Source organism: Botrytis sinoallii, assembly GCF_014898435.1.
Source record: "Botrytis sinoallii strain Bc 23 chromosome Unknown BSIN_004, whole genome shotgun sequence".
NCBI classification, from domain to species: Eukaryota; Fungi; Ascomycota; class Leotiomycetes; order Helotiales; family Sclerotiniaceae; genus Botrytis; species Botrytis sinoallii.
Window position 1 is genome coordinate 2273450 of NW_024066031.1, and position 18631 is coordinate 2292080.

At 42.3% G+C, this 18631-nt stretch overlaps 3 protein-coding genes across 3 annotated transcripts; all 3 read right to left on the reverse strand.

Annotated features, from left to right (window-relative positions):
• Nucleotides 1–247: 247 nt before the first annotated feature.
• Nucleotides 248–1310, reverse strand: EAF02_003108 (uncharacterized protein; the record flags this gene model as incomplete). Its single annotated transcript, XM_038899156.1, has 5 exons — nt 248–439; nt 516–610; nt 693–744; nt 812–1183; nt 1302–1310. 5 exons carry the CDS (start codon nt 1308–1310, stop codon nt 248–250), a joined length of 720 nt encoding a protein of 239 aa, XP_038761444.1.
• Nucleotides 1311–4667: 3357 nt separating this feature from the next.
• On the reverse strand, nt 4668–6407 carry EAF02_003109 (uncharacterized protein; the record flags this gene model as incomplete). Its single annotated transcript, XM_038899157.1, has 1 exon — nt 4668–6407. One exon carries the CDS (start codon nt 6405–6407, stop codon nt 4668–4670), a length of 1740 nt encoding a protein of 579 aa, XP_038761445.1.
• Nucleotides 6408–11476: 5069 nt separating this feature from the next.
• Nucleotides 11477–16469, reverse strand: EAF02_003110 (uncharacterized protein). Its single transcript, XM_038899158.1, has 8 exons — nt 15075–16469; nt 14609–15021; nt 14314–14428; nt 14091–14248; nt 13949–14017; nt 13748–13891; nt 13260–13682; nt 11477–13105 (listed from the first exon to the last, which is right to left on the reverse strand). The coding sequence occupies exons 2-8, from the start codon at nt 14638–14640 to the stop codon at nt 13063–13065; spliced, it is 984 nt and encodes a 327-aa protein (XP_038761446.1). The 5' UTR covers nt 14641–15021; nt 15075–16469; the 3' UTR covers nt 11477–13062.
• Nucleotides 16470–18631: the final 2162 nt, after the last annotated feature.

The following is an 18631-nucleotide window of genomic DNA, read 5'->3' on the forward strand; positions in this document are numbered from 1 at the left end:
TGGTCAAAAGAGGGATCTGATAAAATCTTGAAGTATATGTTACAAATATGATAACCCCCGCTGCCCGCTGCTCAGCCTCGAACTTGCAAAGTCTATAACTTTTTTCAAAAGAACTAGTGATCGTTGGACACCAGTTTAATTATGAAATTATCAATCCTTATCGCAGCAACAGTCCAGAGACTGGAACAATATTGATTATCCCCAGCTGAAGGCAAAACTACACTGAGGGAAACCCTAGTGCCGAACCTCACGATGATCTTTGCGTGGACTGATCTTGGGAACCTGCCACGATCGCTAATATGTTCGTTCTTCTTGCCGCTCTCTTTCTTCCTTGTTTGCTTAGCTTTCGTGGCACTTCCACATCGCCGTCAGGCATATCCGTGTCTTCCTCTCTAGCCCTCTTTATTCCGCGGCCAGTATTGTTGTCGGTGATATGGAGCTGTAAAAAGTTTAAGCGACGTGTTAGCCTTGAAAAACATAGAATAGAGACAAAGTACTGGGAGTAGTGAAATTACCTGTGCTATATCATTAGGGAGACCAGAGTTTGATGTTGTTCCAGAAACAACGACCCCGACTCGATCCTTGGACACAAGATGACCGCGGATTTTAGCTTCGTTTGATCATGAAAGTCTCATATTCGTCCGCAAATTTCTGGTCTTGATCTCCCGAGCATTGCATCTTCGCATTTAGACTAATATAAAGTTTTTCCTCTTTATAACTCATGGGTAGCTTCGCGCTATTGTCCTAAAGGTTGTCCGTCAGCATAAGATGACGATCTCCGGTACTTGTCTAGCTTCTTCCTCGGACATACCTGGAACCATTTGATGACTTGAGAAAACAGATCAGCTTTCGATTCCCGTCTCCCAAGCAGGTCAACCCGATTTTTGAATACTGGACAGCCCCTGATTCCGAAGCAGCCATCTTTCAACCCCATGTTTGCGGTAACATCGCAATCACTACCTTCCTGGTTGGTCAAATTTAGAAAAACATTTTCGCAAGTCGGAGATGTGAAATATTTGACTGTCTCGAAACCGTAGAGTCCACAAAGTTGGTTGACCTTGCCAGCTAGGAAGCCATGACTTTCTCGGGCGAAGACATTGCGAATTTTGTCTGTCGTAAATGTTGACAAAGATGGCTTTGCGGATATTAAGAAGGTGTTATGGGCTCTTTCGAGTGCGCGAAGCTAGGTGACAGATTTGTGAAATAAGTCTCATCGGCTTTATTTTTCTATTAATAACTCTCCCTTTTCAATATTCTATTGGTGAATTATACACAGCTGTAAGGAATATTTGCAAGGATACCAGGCTCATAGATTTAGCCCCGTCATTTCTAATTCACTCAATTACTCATCAAGATTAGATCTGATTTCAAGATTTTTATGTCCGATAGAACGATCACAGGGTCTCCGTAAGGTGATACCGTAAAGTATCATAAACATTCAAGAGCAGAGCAATATGGTATAACAATACTAAAAATCTCAAGAATAATCTACTGACAAATCCCTTTTCACCGTTCCCCAATCAGTCAAAATTCGTCCACCCAAACGAATCCGACAAAATCAACATGAAACCAGGCAAGAGAACTGTCACCGCATCAATAACAGTAACGCCAAAGACCAGATCTTTTGCAGCGGCCATACACTTCTCAGAAATCTTCAGAGTTGTGGATAACATATCTAGGTTCCTCAAGCGAGATCCAGCCGCAAGCTGAGTAGCAGGGCTCTACTTTTCAATTTAGATACCTATACAAGATGCTCTTCACAAAAGTCTTCCTTTCGATCGACAAGATCTTCAGACAAAGAATCAGAAGGATGCAAGGCAAGATATTTCTTGATAAGTATTGTAATGAATTAAGCTGATGATGTTTGGATCGTGGCCATTTCGGTATACAAAAACGATGCTTGTATGTAAATTATAGGTCAGAAATGGCAGTATTAGATAAAGGAGTTAGCTAAGCGGATGCTTGTATATAAGCCTAGTTTGGACGAAATGGAGGGGAAGATGAACTACTTACAGGAATAAAACTTTAATAAAACATTCGGCGGGTCTCGGAACAGAAAAGTCATATTAACTGATCCAAGTCTCGCACTCACACAGCAAGATAAAGCGGAAATCTAGCGGCAGCTGTACCAACCCGAAATTCGCTTCACTGTCTGAGAATCACTATCATACTTTCAGTACCTACCTAGGTAGGTAACCCCCTTTCTCACGGAGCAATCTTTTTGCAAACCCAAGGACGGGATACCCAGGCTTTCATCAACAAACCAAATATAGTTTTTTGATCATCATCAACAATAAAAGATCTTTAAAATCTACCACGGGTGTATACTCAAGCTTCCAAACAATCTGCTGGGAGGCGTCTAGATACTAAGTAATCGAAAGTTAGATTGTCTAGGTACCCAGTAAGATACACACCACGAGTTCTCCAAAACTCAGCGCACGCAAAAAATTCGTCCAACTCGAGAATCAAAACCATCTCAAAACTCAACGATATGGTCAGGAACAAGCATTGGATCTCCCTTGGAACATTGAAACCGACCAAGATGACAATACGAGAACCTTGTCTCTCGAATTTACTGGCCTTTTAAGTAATAATCACAAGCATACTCCCCAGTTCAAGCGTGCGGCTTCGTTAGAATCTCGATGCAAAGATACCCAAAGCTTTAGTTGCGGAAGCTGCTTTGAAACAGTGTGAAGGAAGTGGCGAATGTGATCCGAGAATTTCATATACTAATCACATGTGTAACGTGTTACGGAAAATGCGCTATCTATTTGGGGTTTAGATGGAGATGTGAGAATATGCTAGGAGAGAATAGAAGGATTTGGGGGAGATGGTATGCAAAACGGCGCCCGGAGAGGGAATGGAAAGTCTGCTCATATAATTGCTTGATTTCGGATGCGAATTGCAAGATGGGGAACCATGAATGGCCGAGGAGGTTATAGATCCTTTCACTATATTGAAATCGGGTATTATGAGAATGCTTCTCGTAAGATTCAGACGGGTTGAAGTTTCCATGGTGTAAGATGGAGAGTATTAGGATATCATGCAAACCACAAGTTTTTCCAGCTTGGGTTTGAGCTTCTGTTTGAGGCAGAACCTCACCCCAATACTCAACCTGAGTTCCTGGTAGCCGCAAGTTTCGAAGTAGATCTGCATCCCCCTGAGAGAAGGAAAACAAATTTCCAAACACTCGCCCGAGCCGACCGATAAGCCAAAACGCAAAAGACGCCAAATTGAGAGCCACGTTCTGGCCTTAAATTACGCGAGGGTTCTTAAGCCCATCTACATATACACATGTACGTACGAGAAGAACCCCGACAACCTCCGCTTCGTTTACAAAATCTGCAGACTGAGGGGAAGAAGGTTTCTCGGTCTGCGGATCTTAATTCACATCTTCCAAAAACCCGATGATGGTCCTATCAACTTCTTATGCGGATCTTCTAGCCTTCCAGACCAGATATCAAAGGCTGATCATCAGAAGCTCTCACGGTGAGGGATATCCCTGTGCAATTAGCTTGATTGCAAAAGATCGGAGCTCTTGAAATAATCACTTACTCAGATGAATAATCCATCCACCGAAAACTTGCACAGGATATCAAGACTCAGAGATTATCTCAATAGAGAACTCTACCAATCCATCCATAGAATCTCCTCAAAATACGAATATCCAATAAAATTCCACGAGAAGGTGCTTCAACTTCATCTCCAAAACAACAACACTCTCTAAAACCCAAACATGTATACGCGTCTACAACCGGCAATAAAGTCAAAATCCTAAAGTACATCTCGCATCTCTGAAGATCCAGAATATTATCCTCACCGCGCTAGTCAGCCAAAGACGAAGATGAAGGAAAAACAGGAGAAGAACTAGTAATTATCCGACTTCTTTTTATCCTTAATTCCTGCTACACATTCGAAAGAACCGACGGATTCCGAAAAAGCTGTTGAGAGTTTCCGCTCTGCTGAGCTTATTTCTACCGGGATAGAGAAGCGGAGGATTTGGAGAATAGCAGAAGTGAGCCAAGTGATCTATCTATAAGCAATAAAGGACGATGAAACTAATACTAACACATTTTTTGAGACTGATGAATTCTCCTCTAGAACGATATTTGGAAAGCAAATGTGGAAACAAACTGAGGATGAGCGGATCGATGGAATCAAGTGGTGCAGAATGAAGTATCGAATAGTTGAGGTCAGGTAATGTGGTTTCTAAGCTATTGCTCAGTCTTGCAGATCGCGACGACTCTCCTAGATAGATTGTTTGTGATTGAGTTGGTAATACTGTGTTGATTCGGATGCGCAATCTAAAATCTCTACTGGTAGGGTGTGGGTGGGAACGAGGTTTATGGCGAGTAATGAGGCCGGGTGTAGAAGGATTCATAACTCGCATGCTGATTGCCCCGCTGACACGACAACCTAAGCAACATCCGTTCCTCTCGTTTCCTGCAAGAATGCTCCTCGAATTGACTTCAACACAGCGAATTTAAATATGAGTCAAAGAAAATCATATATTCATCTATTCATCGCCAAGTTTAGATTCGCCATCATCTTCATGTTAAAACGCCATCGCCATGCCTGACATTCCACGTTTGCTCCGCGCTAATTACGATCATACAAAACATTTCTAATAATTACACGATACACATTCTACCCTGTAGCCCAACTTCTTACTTCTCGCTTGCAAGTTGTCCAGCATCATGTGCTCTCGTATCACTAGGGAGTGCTACTCGTCCATATCCCATTCCCTCCTCAATATATCCTTCTTGATGATAAGTATCTTCACGTGGGGAAGTCGGCATGCTTGCTATACTTGATGATGACTCAGAGCTGATACTGGTCCTATCTTGAGTCGTTCTGTTTGGTGAAGGTTGAGCAGTATCGCGATTTTTTTCATTGCCGACAGCTTCTCCAATGGAAGGTTTCTTCGTAGGCGTGGGTGCGAATTTAGATCGTTCTCGGATAGCTCCACCATATTTATAAAACAAAAAGGGGATCGGAGCGAGAAGAACGGCAATTCCACCGATTAGTGAGCCACCACCACCGACGCCGAGAGCATCGAACATATATGATGTAAATACTGGAGCTGCGGCACCAGCTGCCGATCTGCAAACAGTATTTGCAGCAACGGCACTCGCGGCATACATCAGGTATGTATCAGTCAGGTAGTTGAGATAGGCGACAAAAATGAGGAGAATTGAAGTGGAGAGGAATACCCCTCCAAGAGTGGGAACAATCCAGTGCACTTCATTATAATTTCCAGACCACGCGAACCAAAACATGGTGATTGGAAAAATGATTCCACCGGCCATTGCGACTGGTAAACGATCCTCTGCTACTCCGATATGACCAGCTTCCAACTTCTTTCTATCCCGAGAAGACACCATAAAGATGGCGACACCTCCTATGAAGGCTCCGATTATTGTCCCAATCAATGGTAGTTCTCCCACTCCAGAATTCCAACCACGCTTCTGTTGGAAAATGATAGGATAAATGGTGAACAACATATACAGTAGAGCATACACGACAGATAAGTAAACCGCAACGGCGAACGAGATTGGGTCGACGAGGAGTTGCCATGGTCTGATGAGTGCGACCTTGAAAAGCTGCCACAATGTGCGATCGCTATCTTCGACAGGAGCCTTGACGTTTTCGTAACCTGGAATGTTCAATGCCCTTATTCTCCTAGCTTTGTTTACTAATATTTTCGAAGGTAAAGTCTCTGGTATGGTAAACATCAAAAGTTCGGTGATACCAGCAAGCCATAAGATGACGTAGAAATTCCACCTCCAATCCTTCTTCAATTCGAGAAAGCCAGAAATGACAGGACCCAAAGCTGGACCAGCGAAGGTCATCATTGAGAACAAAGCCATTGCATTCCCTCTTTCCACAGGACCCCAAATATCGGCGAGAACTCCAGGCGCATTTGAAAGTGGCGAACTGGCCATGGTACCGGTTATGAATCGTCCTATCAAGAGAGCTGCGAAATTATTGGCGAAAGCACAGAGGAAATTGAATGCCAGGTACAAGGTAAACGAGATATAAAAGATCCATCTTCGTCCAAAGAATTCTGATAATGGAGCCCAGAACAAAGGTCCAAAGCAATATCCCAAAAGGAACACCGAGATGACCAACGCTGCGACTTCGGCAGAGATATTAAATTCTGCCTCGATTCCTGTCAAACATCCCGATGGACTTGACGATGCAAACGTTGCATTTACGACGAGCAAAACTGCTACCACGGTAATATACCATCGTCTCGTGGTCGACCAATTCTTTGGATTCTCGATATCCCCTGGTCCGAAATCCAGATGCCCATTTTCATTTATGTATGGCTGGTCATCGTTGATATGTTTCGTGCGGTATGGCTTCGCATTTGGCCTTGACAGGACGCGCTTTATTCGATCCATCTATCTTGAATGACAACACAATTGTCAAGATGAGGATTGTTGAAGAAGAATGAATCGGGGGCGGGGGATCTACGTCTATACATTGGCAATTCGTACAATTGTGGATAATCGGCATCTTCTAGACTAACTCCGTAGTAGTAGTTGAGTGTGGTTGAGTGAGTTCGGATAGAAAGTGCCGTGTCATATCGTCATGATTGATCTCTGACTTTACTGCTTTGGATCATAGTTTGGCTTGATTCTTAGAAAGCATTCCATGGATAAAAGCGTGTGGCCAATAACGATACGCCTTGAGTTTCTCTAGCAGCTGAGATTTCAACTCGGCGAATGGTAGTTCATTTTGAATAAGGGGTATAGGGGTATTTTCTCCTAGATGGCTAGATGGGTTGAAAAGAAGAAATGATTGACATGATTATAAATGTAAATGTAAATATAAATATAAATATTGCGCCCTTCGAACATCCATGGACATGACAATGTCATACAATGCTTGGTGATGTTTGAAGACAACTTTGGACTGAACAAGGTTACTTACATCACAAGGTCAGAGCTTCTGCACTCTTTGTCAGTCTCTTTTGGGTTACATAAGCGAAAGAAGGATTTCCGGATTTAAGGACTTGGCATCCTTTATTTCCTTATATCCTGTGATAGTCGGCTCTTCAATCGGCTCTTCAAGCGGCCGACTACTTCCTGATCGGCCGCAATAGCCGACCATTACATGGATCCTTGAGCAACCCTTGATTTTGACGGAGGCATCTCCGCTCTCGTTACCTACCCACGTCGTATATAAAACCCATAATCTCGTGGTCACATCCTATTCGATTATTATATCTCCATTTATTCTTCTTTCCCATTCTCTCGAGGAGGCTCTTCTGGTATTGTGAAGACTCACGATGCCATGAAACTCTCATTACTCACTCAATTCCAGAAAAGATATCAAACCGCTGACGGGCTTAAGAAGCATGAGTATTATCAAAGACCAATATTGTGGCTTTGAGGGCGTAGAGCTTCCATCCAATCCCATCAAGACTTTCCCCCATGTTTATCGCGATGATGACTTTCTTTCTGCAGGATGACAAATCCCTGTAATTTCCCCATGATATGTACCCGTCAATCTGGGCGCAACCATGATAATCGAGTTTTCCTCCCACTTTTGACGGCATTCATCGGTGGATCCAACAATGGCTATTTTTGCGAAGGACATGGAGAGCGAGCGAGCCAATGAATGTTCTCATAGTACTGATTCTCAGAGAAGGTAAAACAGCGTTGATAGGCCTGTTTGAGAATTCAAGTGGCTTATTCACGATTTTTGACTTTATCCTAACCTTACCAAACTACCGACTTACGATCTCAACAGGAGAAGAATTGATAATCATCAGCATAAGTATAACTGACAATATAATTCAGTACACTTCGTCGTAATCCAAAAGCCAGATGCATGAAACAAGAAGGAGGGGGTTGTTGGCATGACTCGCGCCGAAGCAAATGAGAGACGATGTTTACTGCGGCATAAGACTCCCTGTGATTTCAGTGCCGAAGTCACATTACATAGGTAACTCCTCACAACTATCGATTAATGTGAGAGTACACAATGCTGCGGACAAATAAAGAAAGTGCCAAGAGTTTAGTCGATTATCTTTGAAGTACAACTCTTGATATCTACCTAGTAGTCAGATATGGCGGAATTTTGAGTATATGAACAGTGGATTTCGATGGGGAGTGTAGAATATTCACAACAACCTGAGCGGCTAAAGGGAGTTGTGTTGATTGAAAGAACACCCATTTTACACTGATATTCAAGTCTGATTATTGAAAATCCTAGTGGCATTACGTGGCAAAGGGTAGTCAAGCAACGTCCCCAACACTCCGCGACTTGTTTTCCCATTTCTTTTCTGTAAGATATATAGCCTGCCTGGGTACTAGGTAGGCGTAAAGGGAACCAGCTTAGCGGCATCAAAGAGGCAGACTTCGGCATTTAAAACTCTCGTACCTACTTCCAAAGTCTACGAGAGACGGAATTCCATCCATCGATAATGGCCAGGTAATACGTACACCAATTATCAAGCTCACTTGTGAACGCCTAACCTTTAGTCATGATATTATGATGACAAAAGGAATTCAATGTCCATCTCATCACTAAACTTCTCTGTTACAAAATCCGAAATATTGAAATATAAAATTGGGCATCTACGAAGCCCTTTACAAAATGCGGCGTGGAAACCCCGATGTGAGCAAGACCAACACCAAATTCTAAGAGAAATATGATGATAAGGCGTATGTATTCGAGAACAAACATTCTCGAGAGAGTATTTGCTTCACAAATTTCCAAAAGTGGGCTTTCAAATCTCCTGCATCGAGAGATTAGCAAGGGAGGCGTTTCAACCCAAACATATGCACATTCAAATCTAAATCTTCCTCAGATACACATAAGAGTTAAAACATCATTTTGAAACCCTCCAATCTAGCTTCTATAAAAGCAAAATGAAAAGAACCGGAGAGGAATTCCCCCCCTATTGAAACTTGATATCTTGTAAGATTACAAAGCAAACAGAATAAAAATCAATATATAAAAAATGCAGTAATCACACAGAAGCAGAGTTTGAGTATGATTCTCAGTGGAAATAGTAATTGTGTACATAACCCGCGATAGATCTCATACACTTCCCTAGATTTCACCGCCCAGGAATAAGAAGCAGAGAATCATCCCCCCTCCTCCGTGAAAAACATCTATCATCTCTAAACTCCCTACCACCAATACCATGCACATATTCACCTATCTATTCCATCAAAAAATCAGAATTGTTCCTCATACCAAACCATACCAAACCAAATTAACACCCACCCATCCACCCCTCTCAACCATCCCATCCCATCTCCCACACAAGCCCAACCTTCTCCCAACAAGTACTCTCCACAACAAACCCCTATATCCAACTGCACCCCAATCTCCGACTTCAATATAAAATACAGAGTATTTCTCCTCCAAAGAGTCCAGAAAATATCCAAATACCCCAAGAACCATACCTCTACACAACGGAAAGCAAATCCATCCGATACACATAGTCACCGAGAGAGAGACGTAGTACTAGTCAAAGCTCTCTAGCTTATATACAAAAATAGATTACTTATTTTCCATATTTTATTTATCATGATGGATGTAAGATTACTTGATGTCTCATGAACCAGACTCTCGAAAATGTAAAGATGAGGTAGTATACTCAGTTTCTGTAACGAAACTCGGATTTGTATAGCAGGAATTAACCTTATGTTAGGAAGATATCGATAGGGAGATATATATACCTACATAGTTTTACAGACTATATAAAATTTTGATTCTTAATCGGAGATTTATATATATTATATAGTATAGATATCATACGAACTTACATATACACATATACACATATACAAAAAAATTCCTCCCCAAAACTCCCCCCTCCTCAAAAAAATCAATATAATCATACACATCCACCCATCCTCTCAAAAATCCCTCGAATTTCATAAAATCCCCTACCTAACCCATCTAACTTACGAGTCACACCTATACACATGAATACCTATCTACACCCTTCCTGAGAATATATCTCCATGCTGCGTATATAGATGAGCTTCTATCTATCCAGAGATATACAATTCTGAGAGATAGTGAGGTATTGTTTTTTCTTTCTCTTTTTTGTTTGTTTGTTTTTGTTTTTATGTATCTATATCCCCGTTTAAATTTCATATCATATCAACTCTCGACCATTCCATATATATATATATATTTCAAATCTAGATTCTTTCCCACTCATATCATACATACATATCATATCATATCACCGCTCACCCAAATCCCCCCGCAAAGAAGATATAAAATCCACCCCCATCCCCATCCATGCATCCACATCTCTCCAAAATCTACCCTCCTCCCCTCCCCCTTTACCCCCATCATCCACCCAACCCCCAAAACACAACTCCATCTAAACTCCAAGCCAACCCAAAAAACCTTCCAACAACTCTCTAATCTCATCACACAACATAAATCCCATCTTCTCATTATCTTATATTCCAAACTCCCATCACCTCCACATCAATTTTCTCAGCTATTCAATTCCCATTCCTCATTCCTCACTCCTCATTCCTCACTCCTCATTCCTCATTCGTCACCTCTCACCTCTCACCCGCCCAGTTCTCCCTACCTCTCCCCCTCTCTCTCTCCCAAAGAAATAGAAATAAAAAATCCACCAATTCCACTCCCCGCGATTTCCCCTCACCCCATCAAGACCACTCTCACTCCAACTCAAAATCAAGCTCTCCTCCTCCAAAACTGACACAATCAAAATCACACATCCCCTCCCCTCCTCTCCCCCCTTCTCCATCTCTACCCCCCAAAAGAAATCCACCAAATCACCAACAAAAAGTTAAGCGCCCAGTCCCCCCCTCCCACATTCCCCATCCCCCAGTACCCCAGCGCCCCGCACCACCCATCCCATCCCATCCCATCCCAGCCCCGCCCCAGCCCCGACCCTCAAAATAAGCGCAACTGTAACATTAACACCAAGGCTATACTTTTCCTCCCATTCCCTCCATTTCATCCCACCCCATCTCATCCCAAAGCACCCTCTACTCCCCATCCATCCATCCCTCTATCCACCCACCCACCCCTCAAACTAACCACACATTCCCCCAAAATTCCATTCCCTCTTTCCAGTACATCCTCATTTCCTCTACTCTACACACACTAGTAAACCAATACATCAGCCCCGCCCATTTCAACTATCCATACCTACATATTAAACCATACAATTACACACACACACGGCATGCAGAGATCTATACCAAATATAACATTACATACATACATAAATATCCTGAGGGCATCTCCAACACAATTCCCATTATCCTCTCTAAACTTAATAAGTAAATAAACCCACCATTCCATTCTGTCACACAAACAAATCCACTTCTCCACTTCTTTCTAATGGGTTCTTATATGCGATACGCAGGTTGACACTACAAATACGTACCGTAACGGTTTTATGTGTAGGTATATATGTATATACACATGATAGGTAGATAGATAGATAGATGTATATATTTACAAAGTCAAGTAAGTACATAAGTACATAAGTATGGGGAAGTAGGTAAGCAGATGTAGATAGATCGATAGATCGATAGATAGATGGGTATGCAATAATTTCCTCCAGCGTAGTAACCAAAAGGAGAGAGATAAAAAAAGATTAATCGGATGTATAGATCCGTCTTTTCGTTCATCCATTCGTCCATTACTGCCATCCATCTATCCATTCGTCCATTCATCTTTTCAAATCAAATCCCGATCCCATCCATGCCAGATTCTATGCATGCACGTGCGGTGGGCATATGCTGTTGGAATTCCAAATCATCTTCAACAAAAATTGGGGGAAAAAAACTGCAAGAGGGATATCATCAAAAATAAATGAAAATCGATATGCAATGCTTATGCTGATACTTGTAGAAAGATTGAACAAAACCCATGTGAAAAAAAAACCAACAAATGAATCAACCCCTCCAAATGGAAGGAGAAAGTAAAAACATAGAATGCATTGGGGTATAATCGTTAAAAAGCTGCAGACGAATCCAAAAGTAGAGTACGTGCTAATCGTCTACTTCTAACCGTTTACCCAGTGTCCACCAACTGAGAAGTTCATCCAATCCCTCTAAACTTTTCAATACTGAATACGGAAATTGTAACTTTTTTTATATAAAAAAATGCTGAGGAAGAAGCGTGAGAAGAGGAAGTAAGCAAGCGTGTGTATGTGTATGATGTGTATGTGTTTGTGCACATTTATTGATGTTCCGTGCGTCGGCTGCGCTCTCATTGTTGGCTCTCGCTACCATATCTCGGATCTATAATGATGGGACAAAATTGACCAATCAATTGTTCTTTCTCATCCGTTGAAATTAAAAAATGTAACCTTCATGAGTTGTGCAACGGCCAGCACATTCATTTCCTCATTTTCCACCATACAACCGACACGTCAGAAACCACAGGTAATTTGGTATTTTAAATTACCAAATTCTGTAGCATGCAGTCCAAGAATTGTCGGGTTCATGTCGTGCTGCGCCTCTCAATTTTACCAAGGCTTCGTGTAACCCATTTCCATTACGCTTTAGGCAAGCTTGACCCGAAATCTTGGGAGCAACAGTCTGCTGTGTTTGTACTCGGGCCAATCCATGATTATGCCCGCCACACTTCGTATACGCTTCGGTCCGCCCCTTCCCTTGAATATCCTATAAGAATTGAGGTATAGATTGCCACCCACACTTCGCCGTCCTCTCATATGATCCTTTGCGGATGTACCGAGCATTTTCGGTCAATCAGCCGTGGGTACATCGAATCCCCAACAACTCTCAATGACGATCCGTATTCTTACAGGCGCTTAAGGTGCATATAATATGCGCGCGCATCCAACAATAATGCGCATAAAGTACCATCCCATAAAATTCATTCATCATCCGTCCTAGCCTCAAAAGCGCGCCAGGCCGAAAGGCAAGGTTCGGTATGAAAAGCTGGACCAAAACCCTGGTTGAAATTGATCGCAATATCCGAAAAAAAACTTAAAGTTCGCCGATCCAAACCAAATTGACCAATCGGTCTTCGTTTGTAATTTCCAACTTCTTGAAACCTCAAAGACGTCTATGAAGGGGGTTTAACCGGTGCGCGTGCAGTCCATACATGCCTGCATTATAAATAAGTTAGTGAACTCATAATACCTGGGTACTCTCAACGAGGCAGTGCAATATCGAATTGAGAGTCCGAATCGAGTTATTTTGTCTTTCAAAATCGGCTCAGGTGAACCCTTGACAGATCTGAATATGAGAGAGAATACTCACAAATTATTATAAGCGCGGATTTTCCTATTGCAAATATCTCTCCTCACTTCTGTAATCAGCCTTGTGACATCATCTTTCGACCACCCGTATATTCTGTGCATGGGCCCAAGCGTCATTGCTTCCAGTCCCTGGGTGAGGGCCAGATTGTACCATCTTGCAACATCCTTTTCTTGTGGATCATCGGGCCATGGATTAAGGGGAATTCGTATCACTTGTTCTTGAATATCGAGGAACTCTTCTTTCTGAAGCATTGCTCGAATCTCGGTATTATAAGCTAGAGGTCGAAAATTGCGCCGAGTAGCTTCGAAAAGGTTCCGCGCCCATGTAGCCAGCGCCGAGTCGGCTGGAATGTCCCCGAAATCTGAGCGAGGAGTAAAATCTATTTCAACCTGCTCGAAACGGCCCACCTGAGGCTTGAGATACCTTACCAGTTCGTATTAGGTAAAGTCATGTATTGTAGAAGGGGATGTGAGATGGGGAAGCCTTACCTGCGGACCTTTTGGTATAATGCAGGCCAGCTATTGATGCTCCCGGAAAGCATCCGTATATGAACCATATCCCACGACTCAACTTCGAGCCCCCACCAAGGCGATTCTATATCTCTTTGTAAAAACTGTAAATTTTCGGGAATACTGGAGTAATACTTAGTATGTGACATTGCTCGGAAGGAAAGATTCGTGAATTCTTACGTTGGAGGTTGTATTCTAGCTAGGTCAAGCCCGAGAACTTCACCTGTACCCATATCTGAACCATATTTGCTATATACCGAAGTTGTCAGTCCCTTGGTTTTGCAGACTTATGGCCTCAAATGAGACAAAATCTTATTCTTACTCGGCCATATCAATCGCCCATATTCCGGTGCCTGTCCCTAAGTCCAGAATTCGTGGCCCATCGTAATTATTCGTAAACGTGGTATTCCTAGAGTGCAATACACCTCCCATTGCGACTTCGAAAAATTTGTGAAATATATCCATCCGATCTTTCTCATCCTGTGGATGTATATCAGCATTTAGTCGTGTGCAATATCCCACCTAACAACACCTGGCGCATTTACCTCGTCGCAAGGAAACATGTATTTTCCTTTATGTAGTCCATGATACAGGCGTCCATTTTCAATGTAATCGGGTGGGGGCTCTTGGAAAGCCGCAGGAGTGGCAGGAGAAAGTGATCTATGTAATTCAATTCTGTCAGCGCATGCGTAAAATCGGGATGCAAAGAGCAATAACGGAGAGGATGCAGCCCACAATCTCATTTAGTAGTTTTCGATACAATTGGCATGTGCGAAAGCTTCTGCTGATACCCAGCGAGTGGTTTTGAGAGCAGAGAGGAATGGAGAAAGAAGCACGTACCCATTGTTAGCCATGGCCATTGCAACAACCATTAAGTAAATTCCGGTTCAAGATCTATTGTCGCGAACAGCCTTTGCTTATGCTGCTAACTCTGTAGCATAGATGAAGCTTTTATATGCGATACTAAATTGTTGATGTCGGATTCTTCTTCAGTATGTGCCGGTCGATTGGAAATGTCGAGGGGGTTTCGAATGGTTTATATTGCCATGCAGCCACTATATTACTGGAGTATATCGCCTGTATTCTGCTTCCTGAGCTCCCTGTCTGCTGGCTGACTCTGGTATCCGACCTGAGTAATCTGCTATATGGCTGCCTCTCATGGAAATACAAAAATGGTTCTCGAATGATGTTGATCTAGGTGTTCTAAAGAGGAGCCGCGTGGAACTGTGGTACTGGTGGTAGTAGTGTCAAAACTATGATTGAATTACTTATGGGTTCGAGCTTGTTCTTCTTACTAGTTAGTTACCTGACGGCGGTAAAGCAAGCTATTTTGACTTTTTTTTTGGGGCCCCTGTCGTGCTTCGCCGTAACTGTCTGTAGTAACTTTTTTTAAAGTTAGGGCGTACAGGTAACGGGTAACGCCCGTGGATAATGATAATGCCAGTGATATATCTCGGCTCTGGGGTTCGAATTCGTAAATTTGATAGGGTTCAAGGGTTGAATTAAGTGTCAATGGCTGATCCAGTGGTTGGCTGTGGTGGTGGGTTGTGGTGGTAAATGGTGGAGAATGGTCGTCCACGGGAGCAAATAGCAGAGACTGGTGACGATGGTGACGATGATTGACGATGATTGACAGGTTGTGAGCTGGATGTTTGGTTGTCAATTGTAGATTTGGTCGTCAATTGTAGATTTGGTTGTCAGTTGTATATTTGGTTGTGGATTTGGCTGTGATGTGATTATGAATAGTTCAAAAGTTCTACTAGGTAATAAGGTAGCTAGGAAATGTAGCTCGCTCGCTGTTCTATAATTGAATACTTGGTAGACCCACCAGAGCTCAAAAAGGACAGAGCGCTGGAGATGAGACCACCCGTGGACGAGATGAGATGAGTGAAAGATTCATAAATAGTAAGTCTTGGGGAAGACAATGATCAACAGTTCCCAAATTTTCGAAATCCAATGAGATCCTAACAATCCATATTTTGAATGGTCCTAAGCTCCGGAACAGCTGGGAGAAGTTTCAGAAAGTTCTGTTTTGAAAGAAATATTGGGTCGAGTCGAATATATGGTCTTGGATTGGTCGGATGTGCGTGTGTATGGATTTATGGATGGATGGATGGATATATGGATGTATGGATGGATGTATACCTGGGTAGAGATGGAGAGCTTGTTTTGTATTTTTGGTCGCGGTACTTTGCTTCCCATCCCCCACTTCTGCTAGGTGGTATTCCAAAATGGATTTTTGAGGTGGTATTCCCAAAGTCCTCGAGTAGAAACCTTTTGTACGATAGTTTGCTGAACTATGGTCTGTATAGTGTGCAGAGTACAGTGTGCAGTGATTGCAAGGTTACTACTGTCCTGCCTGTCCTGTCCTGTACTTCAATTATTTCCGTGCGATCGTTGTGTGACACCGCCAACGATGTGTATTGTCCCACGCCTAGATTGCCAATCAAGGAAGAAGGGAACAAGAGGTAGAAGAAGCAATTGATTCTCAACTTCCTCCCCAGAGATTGTTGGAAAGATGCTGGTGCAAGAAAGGGGAGAAATGAATATAAAAAGCGTAATAAATATTGATGATGGGTGATGCTGGTAATAGTAGTCGTTATTCGGCAAATGCGTGCTCGGTAGTAAGGAGTGCTAGACGTTTGGATGTCTAGCCAAAGAGTACTTGTGATATCAATCGTGGGGAAAGAAGATGAAAAGATTGAAGCTGCAATTCAATAGACAACGGGGTCTATGGCAATGCATATTTCTGGCTACAATCTTGCACTACTTATAGGGAGGTCGAAGTCATCATCAGTGGGGTTAGAAAAGTCTCCAAAAAAGAAAGATTGATTACTTGATTGGGTTATAATGTTGGCAATAGATACATTGTTGGTATTGGTATTTCTTGTTTTGTGTACAACGCTTCACCCCCTCGCTCACTCATGACCAGCACCAGCACCAGCACCACCTCCACCATGCAAACATCTCTTTTCTTAGCTATTATTGTTGTCATTCTAGAGTTTGATACCATGAATATTACCTGTTACCATTGAGAAATTCATGAAGCTTCCGTTTGCCAAACAGAATCTCAACGCCACTCGGTTGCATTTGTACGAGAGGCACAGAGAAGAACGAGTAGCTAGCAAATGCCTACCATACACGAATTGTCAAGGTACAATACAAACTCTACGATTATAGTGGTGTATTAGTATACTGAATATAGTTAAAATATGGGCTATTATATGCAGAATGTATGTTGAGTTCACTGACAAAATTAGAATTGACTTTCTTGATTTAGACCTAAATTACATAGAACAGCTGGCTGCTTGCTGGTCGTCGTTACAGACCTAGGTCGAGGTTTATTGTAAGAGTACTCCTTGGTGACTTATCCAACATCTTTCATCTCAGATTCGTTCCAAATTCCAATTCCCCAATCAGCCATCTCAAATCTATCTTATTCTCCAATGATTTCCCCTCACACCTGATCCCTACCAGACCTCCCAAGTTCCAAAGCTACATCATATCCTAGATTACAAGCATCAAGCTATATCATTTCGTTCCATGTTCCCTACCAATCTACTCCTTGTCCCATGCTGGTAGGTATCGGAAGATTGTACCACAAGGATCCAAGTGGGCGGAGCCGGGATGAAATTAGCGGCACAACTTACCGTTCAAGCCTTGTCTCACTAATTCTTCCTCCCTTAAATAGCTAGCTACTATTCATGTCTGCTTGGTGGTTATGATTTTTTTGGATACATACTGCGTGAAAAGTAGAAACCAACAGCCTTCCAACTCGGATGTTCTCGAGCATAAAATCCCTGAATGTTGTACTGCATTGGTAATCTTCTGCATGCTAATATTCTACCTGTCTAATTCTCTTTTTTTTTTTTGGCGGTACCTCAATTGCTTACATTATGTGATTTTAGCTGGTAAGTACGATGTAAATAAACTTAACGGAATTACCGTTTGACTAGGTGAATTCGGAGTGTATCTTGCGAGCGAGATGGAATCAGGAAATGGATTAGTCCCGCCGCTAAAACCTTAACAGGAGTGGATAAACAAGAGAGTGATGAACAGTGAACACAGAATGACTTGAGATTATTGGATCCAATCATTACGACGTAAAATAATGTAGTCACTGCGGGTGCAATTGAAGTGTATATTAGGTCGGTACCTTGGTATGCACAGATAATATGTGTGACCCTTACCGAAAAATTAATGCTGTTCTTGAGCGCAGAGCTCAGGTGTGATTAAGGAGACACCTATTCAGTACCCAGGACGTCGGTGATATAGTTGATAGGTGGTATGTGTGTACCCTCGCAATACTCCATAGATACTAAGATGAATGAAGAAATGATATCATACTCGAGTATATCGATGACATCCCCGTTGCAGCTTGCACCGGGAGACAAAATGCTCAACAGGTTCAGAATATGTACTATTACAGCCAATAACTGCGGATGACAGACTAATTCATCAATTATCTGGTTTAATCCAGAAATCTTGTTGTGATTCTGTGAGATGATTAACTATTCACAGAAACAGAGTGAGTTCAATTCAGCCTCCTCTCATCTCTCCCATGTGTTTCTCTCCATTGAGGTTGCTGCACATGTTGTAAAACACACATACATATGTGTACATATACATTTTACACATATATATACATATACACACACCTACACACCAGATCCTCATTCCCGGAAGATTCTTATCGATTTCAATTCGATATCATTTCCGTCTTGGAACGTAAGACCAACATGATTGGATATTGGTGAACCCTCTAGAATGTTTCGCAGTGGTCCCATTGCGATGGTTCAGTAGTTTAGTGGATCGAGAATAACACAAGAGTTTGGTGATTCTATAAAATGTGGGAGCACAAGG